This window comes from Grampus griseus (assembly GCF_964374135.1).
Source record: "Grampus griseus genome assembly, chromosome: Y".
NCBI lineage: Eukaryota > Metazoa > Chordata > Mammalia > Artiodactyla > Delphinidae > Grampus > Grampus griseus.
In genome coordinates, this window is record NC_139016.1 from 17,330,327 (window position 1) to 17,348,212 (window position 17,886).

A 17,886-nucleotide genomic window follows, 5' to 3' on the forward strand; every position below is an offset into this window, starting at 1 on the left:
TTGGACCTCCCTCCCACCCCCCATCCCACCCATCTAGGTCACCACAGAGCACCGAGCTGAGCTCCCTGTGCTATACAGCAGGTGCCCACTAGCTATCTGTTTCACGTGTGGTAGTGTATATACGTCAAACCTAATCTCCGTATTCGTCCCACTCTCCCCTTCCCGCACTGTGTTCACTCCGTTCCCTACGTCTGCGTCTCTATTCCTGTCACGCAAATAAGCTCATCTGTACCATTTTTCTAGGTTCCACATACGAGATAATGTTTCTTTTTCAAAAAAATTTTATTGGGGTATAGTTGTTTTACAATGTTGTGTTAGTTTCTACTGTACAGTGGAGTTCCCCATGCTACACAGTAGGTTGTTATCTATATTAGTGTATATATGTCAATCCCAATCTACCAGTTCATCCCACCCCTCACTCTCCCACCTTGGTGTCCATACATTTGTTCTCTACACCTGTCTCTATGCCTTGCAAACTGGTTCATCTGTACCACTTTTCCAGATTCCACATATATGTGTTAATATATTGGTTTTCTCTCACTTCCCTCTGTAAGACAGTCTCTAGGTCCGTCCACATCTCTACAACTGAGCCAATTTCATTCCTGTTTATGGCTGAGTAACATTTCTTTGTGTGTATACACCGCATCTTCTTTATCCATTCGTCTGTCAATGGACACAGACATTAGGTTGCTTCCATGTCCTGGCGATTGTAAATAGAGCTGCAATGAACCCTGGGGTACATGTGACTTTTTGAATTATGGTTTTCTCAGGGCATTCCCAGCAGTGGGACTGCTGGGTTGTATAGTTCTACTCTGCAGGCAGAAGCTCAACTCTTTCACTACATTATCAGTATTTTCCATTAAATGGTAATTCTCAAAACAGTGAGCTGCATATGTAAACTGTGAGAGAACAAATACAGGGAGCAGATGCTGTATTTAGAAGACACTCTTTAGAAAATACAAAATTTCTGAGGCCCATGGGGAGTCATAGGTCCTTTTGCCACATTGCAGAGGAAGAAGAAAGACACAAAAGCTTAAGAAATAATTCTTTTACTTCGATAAAATATCACAAGACATTCTATTTTACCTGATCCTTATGCTGCAAGAGGATATCACTTTTTTTTTTTTTTGGACAAGTGAAAAAGATAAAACTGGGGGAAAGAGACTATGATTAGGTTTCCCAGTAACAAAGCTATACTTTAGGATCACCTGCTGGAATAAAGAAAAGGGAAGAGAATAAAGAGGGTGGCAGTGATTACAGGCATGGAATTTCATAGAAAAACAAAGAAGTCTACACTGGCTGGGGTCAGCAGGAAGAGAGGGAGCAGCATTGACTTAAGACATTCAAACCAGGTTGACAGAATTAGATTACTGGAAAGGAGTAACAGTACAACAGCATCTATATGACTAGACCCCTTAGAGAGAAACACGAAAAACTGATTAAAGGTCTTGTACTGGTGTTGCCCGAGATATTTACACATTGAAATCTTACAAAAAATACTATTAGATGAGATGTTATATTTATCATTTGAAAGCACAGGAAAAGCTTAACAAGTAACATTTTCAACTTCAAATCTATATGAAACAGAACTCATAGCCAACTGTATATGGAAAAACAGATTGGTTCTAGGCTACTACAACGATTTGAAAAAGAAAGAAGTGGGAGGAACCACTCTACCTTAATGTAAAACTTTCTAAAAGCTACATTAATCAAGACAATGGAATATTGCCAAAGGGACAGACATAATGGAATAGGTCAAAACACAGACACACAGTAGAAGCAACGTTTCTGACATAATGATAATAAAACAAGAAAGAAAATAACTTTTCAGTAAGTGGTGCTGAAACTGGCATCCATGAGAAAAAAAGTGAACCTTGACCAAAGGCTAACACCTTATACAATTAACAGTCCTCCACCCCTACCAAGAAAGACATTATGCATTTTAAAACTAAATTTTTACATTTCCAAACCTCAGCCCTTCACTTTTCTTGTATTCCCAAAAGTGCTAAAAAAAAATCTGCAGTTTCAAAACACACCTGGTGATGTTTTATTTCTAAGTAAATAAATTAAACATAGACAACAGCTCTAACCAACAATTTGTTTTGCTCTATTCTTTTTTGCCTTACCGAATAATTACATCATAAATGTCTATTACAATGTGAACTAAGGTGAGAAAATAAAAGGAGGTAGAATGAAGTTGGAAAAAGACTTCAAGCACCAAAATATTTTAAAGATATAAGAGGAAAAAAAGAGGAATACAGGAAGAGAAAAAAAAAAAAAGAGACATTTGCCTTTCTCAAGTTTTATCTGCACCAGTCTAGGAAAAAAAGTGGCTTGGGAAATATCTCCTTGTATGCTAGTCACAGTAACGTTGCTGGGAAAAGGTGCTATCCATAGGGACAGAGCTTAAAAAACATCACCTTTAGGAGTTAAGATTTGAAAACTATCTGAAGTGACAAATCCCAGATAGAAAAGAAGGTATAGAACCTACAAAGGTCCAGGAGGCAGTGGTATTAAATAAAAATCTTTTGTGTTACTGTCACACTTTTGCTGCTCAGGGTATGGTGTTGTAGAAGTTGAATCCTTCTCTTGTAAGTTATTTTGGATCCCTTTCAAGATAGGGTTATGCTCTGCAGGAGGTGTCATGAATATATTTTCACAAACTGTTCCCTCTTCAAATTCTTTTTCCTCTTGGCCCTCCTCAGGCTTTATCTGTGAACTCCGGGCCTTTTTTGACTCCAGCTCTTCGTGAACAATACGCTCACTCTTTCTACCCAGATCTACTTTCCGCTGCCGCCGCTGTCGCTTCTCAAGTACCTGGCTCCTTATCTGACTTCCTTGGTGCTCAGGCTTCTCCAGCTAGAATAATACACAGACAAGCAGAAAGGAGTTGTGGGTCAGTGGCCAGGCCTGGAATTTCTGCCTACTTGGTCTGCTCTCCTGGCCCTGGCCATCACCCCACCACATCACCTCCAGAAGCGTGCGGATCCGTGCTAGGTCTGGAGGCTGCCCAGCTTGCAACAGCTGCCAGATGCTGTGGTTCTCATCCAGAGTCACCTCAAGGAGATCCCCCTCCAACATGAGCTCCTCCAGCGGGGCCCTAGTTGCCTCAGGCAGTTCCAATACGGGGCCAATCAACTGAGGCAGTACTGAGGAGAGCTGTTCCAAGTCTGGGGCATGCGGAGACAGGCTGCGTTAGAGTGTGCCTCTGTCTGATCCACAACACCTTGACAAAGCCAAGGACCACATGGATTACTCTGGTAGTATCTATTCAACAGCTTACCCACACTTAGACATACCTGTCTTATGTGAGTCATAACTGGCAGCTACCTTCTCAGGACTGCTTACACTGTCTCTGTTCTCCAGCAACCCCTGGACCTGCAAATGAGAGCAAAGATGAGTCACAATAACAGAAGAACCAGGCCCTATTGTTCCTCCCCCAACACCAAGCATGGGATCCTCCACCTCCTGGAACAGGAAAGCAGACACAAGTTTATAAAAGTGGGAAGTCTAGGGATCTGCAGAACATGAATGGGGCAGGGAGGCTAGACCAAGGGAGACTGAAAATTCAAGAACAAAAACAGGGATGCATAGTAAATATGGGTAGTGAGAGGAGACTGAAATTTAAGAACAAGAGCTGGCACTCGGCTGCTAACCTTGGTCATCTCCTTGCCATTGTCTTTTCTGAGACAGTCAGAGACAGCAGCTGAAGAGCAAGTATGGGGATCCTTGGGTGTGGGTTCAAGCTGCAGCTGCTGGTGAAGCTCAGCCAGCCGTTCCAACAGAGCAGTCACATCCTTAGACGCCAGAGCTTCTCTGGCACGGCCTTGCCACCGAATGGCCCTCTCTGTGAGGCACTGCAGGGCCTCACCCTCCGGCAGCCGCACAGGCAGTCTCTGCAGTGCTACCAGCAGTGCCAGTATGGTCTCCAGGCGTGGGCGCCGTGAGCGCATGCACAGTGGACACAAGAATTTGGTGTCCCACTCCCACCAGGCCAGCAGTGGTGATGAGGTGACACTGGGTCTCAGGGAGCTGAAGAGGTGGGGTACTGACACACATCGCCCATGGAACCAGTCCTGACATAGGTCACACTGCAGAGCTCCCACCCCGGCTGGCACCTGCCCACACACACAGATGGAGGTTGCAGAGGAGGCTGTAGCTGATGGACTGAGCTTGGCGGAGTTGGTGTGACGAAGCTGCAGGATTCCCTCCTTCTCCTTCTGTTCCCCCTCCTTGAAGGCCATAATCTGCCAGGCCCAGGACAGAAGAATGGTAGATCAGCACTCTACCCCCTCCCTCTTCTGGTGCCATTAACACCACAAACCACGAGTACTAATGCTCAGGGAGCAAGTGGTCTACCTACAGTCACACAGCTGTGACACTTGCAGGCAGTTTCTTCACCCCATCTGTGCCCAAGTTCCTTACCACGGATCCTGGGTCCCTGAGGTCCTTCGCAGAAAGTCCCAGCAGCTCTGTATCAGATTTATATAACCCCATCTCCTTCTCCATCCACCGGCGCTTGGTCCTGTCTGAACCAGTGTCTGCACATGGGCAAAGCACCTGAGGCACACAGCAGAGAAGTCAGGATTTCCCCACCTCACACTCACTTTCCTCTCCTCCCAGGACCCTCCAAGGTCCCATGTTCTCATGTGAGTCATGTCACAATAGCAAGGCCAGGGATATGACTGGTGTGGTTCACGGTCACAGGACGCACCTCCAGCAACGTGTAGCATGAATTCTTCTTCAGGAATATCTTGGAAGCCTTCTCTCTCCACGAGTGTGCTGTCAGTACCTGCAACTCTAGCTGTCTCAGCTCTTCCAGCCCTACTGGTAGGTCCCGGCCCACAGCTACCAAGCCCTCCAAATCATCCAAGCATGGGTAGTGGTCACCATTCTGGGACAGGGGCAAGAGAAAAGCTCAGGTGAGTCATGTCAAAAACTACTAAGTGCATGGGGGCCTCCCTGGTGGCACAGTGGTTGAGAGTCCGCCTGCCAATGCAGGGGACACAGGTTTGTGCCCCGGTCCAGGAAGATCCCACATGCCGTGGACCGGCTGGGCCCGTGAGCCATGGCCGCTGAGCCTGCGCGTCCGGAGCCTGTGCTCCACAGCGGGAGAGGCCAGGGCAGTGAGAGGCCTGCATACCGCAAAAAAAACCAAACCAAAACAAAACAAAACTAGTAAGTGCAGACATGCTGACCAATGTTGAGTTTCAAGCTGCATAGTCATGATAAGACTCTATAGACTATTCTGGAGGAAAAAGAGGGATAGCAACAACTTTTCTAACAGAACTCCTAGTTTCACCAGTTCAGGAAAAAACACCTACTTAACAGGCCACTTGTTCTGTTCTGCTTTGCTTTGTCTGGCACTTTCCACATTGATACTCTCTGCTCTAGGCCCATGCACGTGCTTCCCCCTTTCACCTGTTCTCATGCTGATATCCTTAGTTCCTTAAGGGTGCCCTTCAACCTGCAGCTTCCACTTTCTAGCACAACCCAACTGAGTTGTCTAAGACCAAAGTGTCCTTCTTTCAGCTGAATGTTTGAGGTAGGAAAAGAAACAAAGTTCTCACTTGTATCTCATCCACATCAGCAATCCAAGCCTGTGCCTTGGTCAGAGCCTCTTTGAGTGCCTGGATGTTAGGCAGGTGAACAGGGATGTTTTCTGCCTCACGAATTATGGCTTCCAGCGTAGCTGGTGGATGCTTCTGCCTAAAAATGTTTGGGGAAAAAAGAACCAATCCTTAAATGTATACATATACTGGGTTCTTTTCTGGTCCTAGATTTCTTTGGCAAAATCAGAGGTTATGAAAACTTTGACAGAGAAAGTGAGCAACAATTCTCCAATTCTTAGGAACTCTCTAAACACTGAAGTAAACATGTGACTCTTTTAGAAGTCATGTCCAGTGTCTCTCATCCGAGAACAAACTCAGGCCAGGAGTATTTCCTCAATTATTGCCTTTAAACAGTAAAGTATCTATAGGACTGTATGACATGTCATATTAATCGTTTATAGTTTACTGGATGGGTAACTGGGACTCTGGTACCAGAGTCGTGCATTAGAAGCCATACTTAGGATCATCCCCAAACTACAAAGACTTTGAGTCACAGTAATATGAAAAAAGTGCGGGCTCCACCTGGCCTCCAGGCAGAAATGAGCCTTTTCTTCCCAGCGCTCTGCAATGGTCAGCAGTTCCTGAAGCTCAGCCCGGGCCTTGTCCACAGAAGGGCTAGAAGCTACTTTGGCACCTGTAACCAACAGCCCCTGCATGATGACCAGGGAGCCCCTTTGGGCCGAAGGGTCCAGTGCTTGCTTTACTTCATCTAGCCATCGTGCTTGCTCCACTTGCTGCTGGAGCTGACGGGCTTCAGGTACTTCCACACCCAGCTGCTGCCCCCTTTCCAACAGGGACCGCAGTTGCCCCAGACTGGCTGGCAGTGAGGCCAGGGTTTTCCGGGCCTCAGCTTGGTAGTCCTCCACCTGCTGCAGGAAATCCTGCAGAGAAATTGAATAACAAACATATTCTTTATTCATCCTGATAGTCAACCAGCTGGCCTTATTGTGCTCCCACTTATCTTCAGTGATGTCCTAAGACATGGCCTGCTTGATATCAACTCATTTATTTACCATAAATACTCCTGCTTCTCCTTTAATTATTTGAAATTTTGTTTGGCCTTTGTTTGTTTGGCCTACTTTAATACCTACTTTTGTTTGGCCTACTTTAATACCATCTTACTCTTCTAGAAAGCTTCCTGACACTTTAAAGTGAAAAAAAAAAAAAAAATCTTCCCACCCCCTTCAGGTTCTCCAATGCCAGGAGTAAGACTTTCATGTAGCCCTCTGCTTAGTATGTACAGTAACTTTTGTTTGGAGGATATCACCTTGTACTGTAAGCTATCAGGATAGACATTGTTGGACCAGCCATCTCCGTAGCTTCTAAGAAAGATGTATTATAAGGAGCTACTTAGAACAATCAGTTCTCACACCTTCCTATAGCATCTTAGACTTTGCTAGTATCTGATGTTAACAAAGATGCCACGCCACATCCCTCTTCACCTTGACAAGCCCCATCTGACGCATGGCACAAGGGAGGCTGCCCATCTGCTCAAGAAGGACCCGGAGCTCAGTCAGGGTCAGTTGTGGTGTTTCAATCCTGCAGGAGTCAGGCAGAAAAAATTCACTCAATAAACCTGCGAAGTCCATACTTCATGCATTCATGAGAAACCCATCATCCTTATTTCTCTTCCATGTAATAGTAATGCTTCCAAAGTCATTTTCTAAATTGGTACTGTGAACCAATAAGTTAAGATAAAAAAGACTTGAGGACAATTGACAGCTGACAGAAACTGTTAACGAAGACTGGAGATAACCTAAGTGAGAGAATCTAACTTTTTGAGGAAATTTAATAGTTTGGGGTCTAGGGTAAGTGTCATTAGTTAGAAGAGTGAAAATAAATACAGAGTTTTTCTGGACATAACAAAAATATGAGATGGTCCCTAGGTAACTTATTTGCTGTAGTATTCAGTTAAGACATATAAGGAGACCTAAATGTAGAATAAGTAAGACATAAAAGTAAACAGCCAGCAGGATATGAGCAGTAGTCAAGGCCACTGACCATGAGTATCCCTTGTCAAGGTGCGAAAGTTTTTATTTCTTTTGAAGTAGAAAAAGAAAACAAGTTATCTACAAGAGGGAATCACCTCTACTATTTTAACTGTTTAAAAACTTCAAGTTAAAAAAAAATGACTCTGACATTCTGATTAATAGCTCCTATTTTTCCTTTACTTAAAATTTATAAAGCATATATATATAAATAATAAGTTAATTTTTCAGTCAGAGAAGCAGGCGTGTATCAGTTAATCATATACTCCTGCAACCAATTATGTAAACACAATGTGAGGATTTCTTCCAAATTCTAAAATTTTGTGGAAATTCCAGTGGTTGAATATCTTCATGAAATTTGCTGATAGGTCAGGACTACAATTTTTCCATTCATGACATATTATGTTTGAAGTTGCCTATTTTCAATGGTTTGTTGTTCATATCCCACTGTTTTCATGTCTTAATAAGTTCTCACTGTAAGTTATCCTATGTTGAATCCATGCCTTGTCAACTAGATTATTAACTATTGGTCACCAATAAATATAACTGATTATATATACACAGATATAGAACATATTAACTTTTGTTACATGGATTCTTCACTTACAGTCTACCCATTTCTTCTTACCGATTTTCACATACTGCCCATCCTTTTTGGGTCTCTTCTCTAACATACCTGACCTCTTGGTCACTGACCAGACCCAACACTTGGGTGACACAAGCCTCTGCTTCATTCAGGCAATTCGTCAATCGCTGAAGCAGCTCACTGTTAGGGAACCTTCTTTCACGGGCCTCAGACTCCAGTGCCCTTAGCTCTTCAAAGCCTGGAGAGACAGTTAAAGTTTCAAGAGGTAGGCAGTATTATGAACAGCTGGAGAAGAGGGACTGGGAGTGCTGAAGAAAAAGAAACAGTGCTTGCCCTTGGGTTGTTCCACCTCTTATCACTTACTCCGCTTCCGGCCATCCTCTACCTCTAGGGCCTCTCGCACTTTGTTAGCCCAGGTGTCAAAGGACTCGGCGCGAACCTTCAGCTTATGTAGCATGGCGGGGAGCTCATCCAAGGTGTAACGGTATCTGGGGGAATGGTGCAAAGAAAAGCACATCTGGCCCAGTTCTATAAACTGCTCTGTGTCCTCCAAGTAGGCCCCATGCTCACCGCAGGTACTGCCGGCTACTGGAACACTTGCAGAGGTCATTGATGTGGGAAAGGCAGACGAGGCCATCTGGGCAGTCATAGCAGGCCAGGGCTGATAGGAAGCATGTGGTCTTGCACTTGATGCACTGGCGTTCATCATCTGGGAGCAGCTCAAAAGCCTCTCGCTCAGCCTCCGTGATGCCCTGGGGGTGTTCAACCCACATATACTGTAAAGACTAGGAGCAGGGTTGTGGACACCCCACCTCAGCCAACACCGAGCCCTGCTGTGGGCTCAACCGTGTAAGGACAGCTGTAGAGAAATCGGAAGAAAAAAATATAAACAAATATAGTTTTCCTTCATCTTCAAAATGTGTGACTTAGAGATGAGGAACAGAATTCTTACTCAATTTCTGTCTATGTCTCCCATCCATAGTCTACTTCACTGAATCCCTGAGTTTTGTTCTCCACCACGCACCTTGTCCAATAGGGACTTCCGTAAATGTCGCTCCTCCTGCACCATAATGAACATCTCCTTGTACACAGCCACAGCCAGGTTCAAGTCTAACTTCTCTGGAAAAGCAGCCATTTTGCATATGAGCTCCTCATGGGAGAAGACACAGTAGCGCCGAAGTCGGCGGTAGTGTTCGATGCACTGGCGTCCAGAAGGCAGCTGTAAGCAGTTCAAGTCTTTGTTAGAGAATCTGGAGACCAGAGTGCTTACCTTCTCCACAATAACCTCTACTCATATTCTTTACACTTTTCTATCTGCAAACCCATCCATTCCAGACTCACCCAATCAGCAGTACAAAAGTTGACAGCCTCTGCAAAGTTGTAGCCTTGGTTAAAGCCGCTGTGATAAGCTCGAGGGAAAGTGATGACAAATTCTCCTGCACACTGATTTGTACGCACAACCTGAAAAGAAGAGACAGGAGGGTGTGGGTCAGGACTAAGGATGGGATGTAGAGTCAAGAATGCCTTTCACATAAATTCTACTTCAGCATTTATGTGCCCTAAAAGAGAAAATGAAGAGTGTGATGGTTAAAAGTGATATTCAGACAGAAGTACAGATGAAAATAATGCACAATTCAAGAATTAAATACATCAGTCATCCATAAACGAGAAGAAAATTCGTAACATCAACAAATAAAGAAATGTCAATTTCAAAGGTTGGGAAATAATATCAGCACGAATGATGGAATGGGAACTCCAAACTTTTCTCCCTCTACCAATGACTAGGCTGGCAAAAAGTTTCCTAAGCATTTTCAAAATTCTGCAGTAAAATCACAAACTACAAAAACCATAAATTAAAAAAAGGAAGAAACAAGAAGAAATTTTTAAACTGTCACAAGTACACCATGGTGTCATAATTTCTCAGTCTATGACCCCTTCACCCAATCTCAACAGCTACCTTGAGGACAGCAGTTTTAAGATCCTGGTGCAGCCTGCTGGTGCCTGCAGCACAATGTAAATCTTGTTTTCAAAAAACTGATGTGTATTTTGACCTGTCACATGGCTCCCTGAAAAATCAGCTCAAGTATCTCCCCTTATTTCATCTGCCTGAGGGTTTCCCCTCACGAATAGAAGCGGCTTCACATGTTCTGTTTGTTGAAAGCATGCAAAGAAAAATGTATTACCCGCTGTCACCTTTACTATGATAAAAAAAGGCTGACCAAAAAATAAATTCTAAAATGCCTGGGAAGTAAAAGGCAAGGGAAAGAGGTATTTGGGGAAATAAGGGCTCTGAAAACCTCCTACTTATTTCTGAAAATTGAGAAGGCTATATGAATACTAAGGAAAAAAACCTGTGAAGACCCTAAACTCCAACCTCTGGCTGATTTTTTGGCTACAATCAGGTGGTGACAGTTTTAAACAGCTTTCACTAATCACTGAAAAAGAGCCCCCAACCAGAGCCAACCTGGGAAGACTGGGAGGATATATTTTTCTTTCTCTCTTCTTGGTTTAAGGAAAAGTCTCACTGATAGATGACTATCACTCTAATGGAACAGAGAAAAACAACAGACTTTACAAGATTACTTCAAGCCCATAAAAAAGACACTCAAAGTCATTAGTCATTAGGGAAATACACATCAAAATCACATGAGATACTTTTTACCACTGTGATGGCCAAAGATTTTTTTTAAAGAAAATAACAAGATGGGGAAGATGTAGAAAAAAATGGAACCTGTCAGTAGGAAAGTATACTGGTGGATCCACTATGGAACACAGTACGGAGGTTCCTTAGAAAGATAAACGTTGAATCATATGATGCAGCATTTCTGGCTATATAACAAAGAATTGAAAGCAAGCGCTCAGGGACTTCCCTGGCGGTCCAGTGGTTAAGACTTCGCCTTCAAGGAAGACCTTCAAGATAGCGGAGGAGTAAGACATGGAGATCACCTTCCTCTCCACAAATACATCAAAAATACATCTACACGTGGAACAACTCCTACAGAACACCTACTGAACGCGGGCAGAAGACCTCAGAATTCCCAAAAGGCAAGAAACCCCCCATGTACCTGGGTAGGGAAAAAGAAGAAAAAAACAGAGACAAAAGAATAGGGACAAGACCCACACCTCTGGGAGGAAGCTGTGAAGGAGGACAAGTTTCCACACACTAGGGAGACCCTTCACTGGCGGAGATGGGGGTGGCGGTGAGGAAGCTTTGGAGCCATGGAGGAGAGCACAGCAACAGGGGTGCGGAGGGCAAAGTGGAGAGATTCCCACACAGAGGATCGGTGCCAACCGGCACTCACCAGCCTGAGGCGCTTGTCTGCTCACCTGCTGCAGCAGGTGGTGGCTGGGAGCTGAGGCTCGGGCTTTGGAGGTCAGATCCCAGGGAGAGGACTGGGGTTGATTGCGTGAACACAGCCGGAAGGGGGCTAGTGTGTCACAGCTACCTGGGAGAAAGTCAGGGAAACAGTGTGGAACTGCCTAAGAGTTAAGAGACCACTGTTTCAGGGTGCGTGAGGAGAGGGGATTCAGAACACCACCTAAACGAGCTCCAGAAATGGGCATGAGCCGCGGCTATCAGCACAGACCCCAGAGATGGGCATGAGACGCTAAGGTTGCGGCTGCTGCCACCACCAAGGGGCCTGTGTGCGAGCACAGGTCACTATCCACACCTCCCTTCCAGGGAGCCCGTGCAGCCCACCACTGCCAGGTTCCCGGGATCCAGGGACAACTTCCCAGGGAGAACGCACGGCGCGCCTCAGGCTGGTGCAACGTCACGCCGGCCTCTGCCGCCGCAGGTTCGCCCCGCACTCTGATCCCCTCCCTCCCCCTGGCCTGAGTGAGGCAGAGCCCCCGAATCAGCGGCTCCTTTAACCCCGTCCTGTCTGAGCAAAGAACAGACGCCCTCCGGCGACCTACACGCAGAGGCCGGGCCAAATCCAAAGCTGAGCCCCGGGAGCTGTGAGCACAAAGAAGAGAAAGGGAAATCTCTCCCAGCAGCCTCAGAAGCATCGGATTAAAGCTCCACAATCAACTTGATGTACCTGCATCTGTGGAATACCTGAATAGACAACGCATCACCCCAAAATTGAGGTGGTGGACTTTGGGAGGAACTGTAGACTTGGGGTTTGCTTCCTGCACCTAATTTCTTTCTCGTTTTATGTTTATTTTAGTTTAGTTTTTATCATTGTGGATTAGTTTATTGGTTTCGTTGCTCTCTTCCTCTTTATTTTGTTTTTCCTTTTTTCTCTTTTCGTGAATGTGTGTGTTTCTTTATGTGATTTTGTCTGTTTAGGTTTGCTTTTACCACTTGTCCTAGAGTGTTTTTGGTTTTTTTTACACTTTTTGTTTTGTTTCTTTTTATGAGTGTGTGTGTGTTTCTTTGTGTGATTTTGTCTGTTTAGTTTTGCTTTACCATTTGTTTTGGGATTCTTTTTTTTTTTTTTCTTCCTTTTCTTCCAAGCTGTGCAGCTGGCAGATATTGGTGCTTACGAACAGGTGTTGGGCCTGAGCCTCCAAGGTGGTAGAGCCAAGTCCAGGACACTGGACCAGCAGAGACCTTCCAGCCCCACATAATAACAATCAGTGAGAGCTCTCCCAGAGATCTCTGTCTCAACACTAAGACTGAGCTCCACCCAACAGCAAGCAAGCTGCAGTGCTGGATGACTCATGACAAACAACAAGCAAGAGAGCAACAACCCCACCCATTAGCAGAGAGGCTGCCTAAAATCATAATAAGTTCACAGACACCTCAAAACACACCACCAGACGTGGACCTGCCCACCAGAAAGACAAGATCCAGCCTCATCCACCAGAACACAGGCACCAGTCCCCTCCACCGCGAAGCCTACACAACCCACTGAACCAACCTTACCCACTGGGGGCAGACACCAGAAGCAATGGGAACTATGAACCTGCAGCCTGAGAAAAGGAGACCCCAAACACAGTTAGATAAGCAAAATGAGAAGACAGAGACATACACAGCAGATGAAGGAGCAAAGTAAAACCCCACCAGACCAAACAAATGAAGAGGGAATAGGCAGTCAACCTGACAAAGAACTCAGAGGAATGACAGTAAAGACGATCCGAGATCTTGGAAACAGAATGGAGAAAATACAAGAAACCTTTAACAAGGACCTAGGAGAACTAACGTGCAAGCAAACAATGATGAACAACACAATAAATGAAACTGAAAATTCTCTAGAAGGAATCAATAGCAGAATAACTGAGGCAGAAGAACAGAGGAGTGACCTGGAAGATAAAATAGTGGAAATAACTGCCACAGAGCAGAATAAAGAAAAAAGAATGAAAAGAATTGAGGACAGTCTCAGAGACCTGGGACAACATTAAACGCACCAACATTCGCATTATACGGGTCCCAGAACAAGAAGAGAAAAAGAAAGGGACTGAGAAAATATTTGAAGAGATTATAGTTGAAAACGTCCCTAATATGGGAAAGGAAATAGTCAAGTCCAGGGAGCGCAGAGAGTCCCAGATAGGATAAATCCAAGGAGAAAAAACGCCAAGACACATATTAATCAAACTATCAAAAAAGAAATACAAAGAAAAAAATATTAAAACAGCAAGGGAAAAGCAGCAAATAACATACAAGGGAATCCCTGTCAGGTTAACAGCTGACCTTTCAGCAGAAACTCTGCAAGGCAGAAGGGAGTGGCAGGACATATTTAAAGTGATGAAAGGGAAAAAACTACAATCGAGATTACTCTACCCAGCAAGGATCTCATTCAGATTCAACGGAGAAATTAAAACCTTTATAGACAAGCAAAAGCTAAGAGAATTCAGCACCACCAAACCAGCTTTACAACGAATGATAAAGGAACTTCTCTAGGCAGGAAACACAAGAGAAGGAAAAGACCTACAATAACAAACCCCAAACAATTAAGAAAATGGTAATAGGAACATACGTATCAATAATTACCTTAAATGTAAATGGATAAAATGCTCCAATCAAATGGTAGAGACTGGCTGAATGGATACAAAAACAAGACCCATATATATGCTGTCTACAAGAGACACACTTCAAACCTAGGGACACAAACAGACTAAAATTGGGGGAATGGAAAAAGATATTCCATGCAAATGGAAATCAAAAGAAAGGTGGAGTAGCAATACTCATGTCAGACAAAACAGACTCTAAAAGATTATTAGAAGAGACAAAGAAGGACACCACATAATGATCAAAGGATGAATCTAAGAAGAAGATACAACAATTAAATATTTATGCACCCGACACAGGCGATCCTTAATAGATAAGGCAAATGCTAACAGCCTAAAAGGGGAAATCGACAGTAACAGAGTAATAGTAGGGGACTTTATACCCCACTTTCACCAGTGGACAGATCATCCAAGTGAATATAAATAAGGAAACACAAGTTTTAAATGACACAGATGGACTTAATTGATATTTATAGGATATTCTATCCCAAAACAACAGAATACATTTTCTTCTCAAGCGCACATGGAACATTCTCCAGAAGAGACCATATCTTGGGTCACAAATCAAGCCTCAGTATTTAAGAAAATTGAAATCATATCAAGTATCTTTTCTGACCACAATGCTATGAGACTAGGTATCAACTACAGGAAAAAAACTGCAAAAAAATACAAAAACATGGAGGCTAAACAACACACTACTAAACAACCAATGGATCACTGACGAAATCAAAGAGGAAAACAAAAAGTACCTAGAGAGAAAGGAAAATGAAAGCATAATGATCCAAAACCTATGGGAAACAGCAAAAGCAGTTCTAAGAGAGAAGTTTAGAGCAATACAACCCTACCACAAGAAACATCTCAAATAAACAACATAACCTTACACCTTAAGCAATTAGAGAAAAAAGAACCAAAAAAGCCTGAAGTTAGCAGAAAGAAAATAATCATAAAGATCAGATCAGAAATAAATGAAAAAAAAATAAAAGAAACATTAGCAAAGACTGATAAAACTAAAAGCTGGCTCTTTGAGAAGATAAACAAAATTAATAAACCATTAGCCAGGCTCATCCAGAAAAAAAGGGAGAAGACTCAAATCATCAGAATTAGAAATGAAAAAGAAGTAACACTGACACTGCAGAAATACAAAGGATCATGAGAGTCTACTTCAAGCAACTTTATGCCAATAAAATGGACAACCTGGAAGAAATGGACAAATTCTTAGAAAGATATAACCTTCTAAGACTGAACCAGGAAGAAACAGAAAACATGAACAGACCAATCGCAAGTAATGAAATTGAAACTGTGCTTAACAATCTTCCAGCCAACAAAATTCGAGGACCAGATGGTTTCACAGGTGAATTCTATCAAACATTTAGAGAAAAGCTAATAACCATCCTTCTCAAACTCTTCACAGCAGAGGGAGGAACACTCCCAGGGTCATTCTACAAGGCCACCAATGCCTTGATACCAAAACCAGACAAGATGTCACAAAGAAAGAAAACTACAGGCCAATATCACTGATGAACATAGAAACAAAAATCCTCAAAAAAATACTAGCAAACAGAATCTGACAGCACATTAAAAGGATCATACACCATGACCAAGTGGGGTTTCTTCCAGGAATGCAAAGATTCTTCAATATGTGCAAATCAATCAATGTGATACACCATATTAACAAACTGATGGAGAAAAACCATGTGATCATCTCAACAGATGCAGAAAAAGCTTTTGAAAAAATAACGATTGCAACAAAAAGAATAAAATATCTAGGAATAAACCTATCTAAGGAGACACAAGACCTGTATGCAGAAAACTATAAGACACTGATGAAAGAAATTAAAGATGATACAAATAGATGGAGAGATATACCATGTTCTTGGATTGCAAGAATCAACATTGTGAAAATGACTCTACTACCCAAAACAATCTACAGATTCAATGCAATCCCTATCAAACTACCCCTGGCATTTTTCACAGAACTATAACAAAAAAATGCCACAATTTGTATGGAAACACGAAAGACCCCAAATAGCCAAAGCAATCTTGAGAAAGAAAAACAGAGCTGGAGGAATCAGGCTCCTGGACTTCAGACTATATTACAAAGCTACAGTAATCAAGACCGTATGGTACTGGCACAATAAAAGAAATATAGATCAATGCAACAGGATAGAAAGCCCAGAGATAAACCATGCATCTTTGGTCACCTTATGTACGACAAAGGAGGCAAGAATACAGAGTGGAGAAAAGACAGTCTCTTCAATAAGTGGTGCTGGGAAAACTGCACAGCTACATGTAAAAGAATGAAGTTAGAACTCTTCCTAACACCATACACAAAAACTCAAAATGGATTAAAGACCTAAATGTAAGGCCAGACACTGCAAAACTCTTAGAGGGAAACACAGGCAGCTCTCTATGACACAAATCACAGCAAGATCCTTTTTGACCCACCTCCTAGAGAAATGGCAATAAAAACAAAAATAAACAATTGGGCCTGATGAAACTTAAAAGCTTTTCCACAGCAAAGGAAACCATAAAGAAGACACAAAGACAACCCTGAGAATGGGAGAAAGTATTTGCAAATGAAGCAATTCACAAAGGATTAATTTCTGAAATACACAATCAGCTCATGCAGCTTAATATCAAAAAAACAATCAACCCAATCCAAAAATGGGCAGAAGACGTAAACAGACATTTCTCCCAAGAAGATATACAGATGGCCAACAAACACATGAAAGAATGTTCATCATTCATCATTAGAGAAATGTAAATCAAAACTACAATGAGATATCATCTCACACCGGTCAGAATGGCCATCATCAAAAAATCTACAAACAATAAATGCCGGAAAGGGTGGTGGGAATGTAAACTGATACAGCCACTATGGAGAACAGTATGGAGGTTCCTCAGAAAACTACAAATAGAACTACCATATGACCCAGCCATCCCACTACTGGGTATATAGTGTGAAAAAACCATAGTTCAAAAAGAGACATGTACCACAATATTCACTGCAGCTCTATTTACAATAACCAGAACACTCTATGACATAAATCACAGCAAGATCCTTTTTGATCCTGTTGCAGTTTATCTTATGACAGGGTTTCCGAAAGCAAGCTCATCACATGGGATGAACTGTGCCGAAGCACAGCAGTAGAGGGCTGCCGCTGGCTCAGGCAGAACAGCGCCGTCTGTCCTGCTGTGGTAGGTTTTATTTAAGCATTATCTATGTTTACACCTTAAGACTTGTTTTCTTAACATTCCAGAAATGCCAAAGCAGCAACATATGCTTTTATTGATTATAGGCAACAATGGGCTTTCTTGAAGACATGCCGTGCTTCGTCCTTGAGCTCATAAGCAGCACAAGGACATCTCCTCATGTTCCCATCATTCTGATTATACTAAAGTAACACAAGGACGTTTCCTTGTGTTCTGATTATACTGAGGTCATTTCATGGATCAGTGCCCAGAGTATCCAGGACTGCCTGCAGTCCTGGCTTATTCGCCCGCCCTCGGTTTGCCGAGGGCTGCCAGCCCCTTGCTTTGCAGAGGGGTTCTGGCTTATGGGTCACGTCTCCTTTCCATGTCCTCAGTTATTCCACTACAGATCCAACTCCTAGATTAATTAAAATAAAAACAAAAGTAAACAAATGGGACCTAATGAAACTTAAAATGTTTCGACAGCAAAGGAAACCATAAACAAGACAAAAAGACAACCCTCAGAATGGGAGAAAATATTTGCAAATGAAGC

General features: G+C 43.1%; 1 protein-coding gene across 7 annotated transcripts in view; it reads right to left on the bottom strand.

Moving 5' to 3' along the window:
- Positions 1-300: 300 nt before the first annotated feature.
- Positions 301-17,886, bottom strand: part of LOC309817678 (lysine-specific demethylase 5D-like) — a 44,588-nt gene continuing 27,002 nt past the window's right edge. For all 7 annotated transcript variants that reach the window (XM_082646945.1, XM_082646950.1, XM_082646946.1 and 4 more), the window contains 14 exons: positions 9,528-9,647; positions 9,211-9,405; positions 8,757-8,938; positions 8,550-8,674; positions 8,277-8,424; positions 7,055-7,151; positions 6,135-6,493; positions 5,571-5,709; positions 4,715-4,894; positions 4,426-4,560; positions 3,657-4,247; positions 3,300-3,378; positions 2,971-3,170; positions 301-2,859 (listed from right to left, as the gene is read on the bottom strand). In XM_082646945.1, coding sequence (XP_082503071.1) covers positions 2,488-2,859; positions 2,971-3,170; positions 3,300-3,378; positions 3,657-4,247; positions 4,426-4,560; positions 4,715-4,894; positions 5,571-5,709; positions 6,135-6,493; positions 7,055-7,151; positions 8,277-8,424; positions 8,550-8,674; positions 8,757-8,938; positions 9,211-9,405; positions 9,528-9,647 — 2,922 coding nt within the window. In that variant the 3' untranslated portion in view covers positions 301-2,487. The remainder of the gene's footprint in view (positions 2,860-2,970; positions 3,171-3,299; positions 3,379-3,656; positions 4,248-4,425; positions 4,561-4,714; positions 4,895-5,570; positions 5,710-6,134; positions 6,494-7,054; positions 7,152-8,276; positions 8,425-8,549; positions 8,675-8,756; positions 8,939-9,210; positions 9,406-9,527; positions 9,648-17,886) is intronic.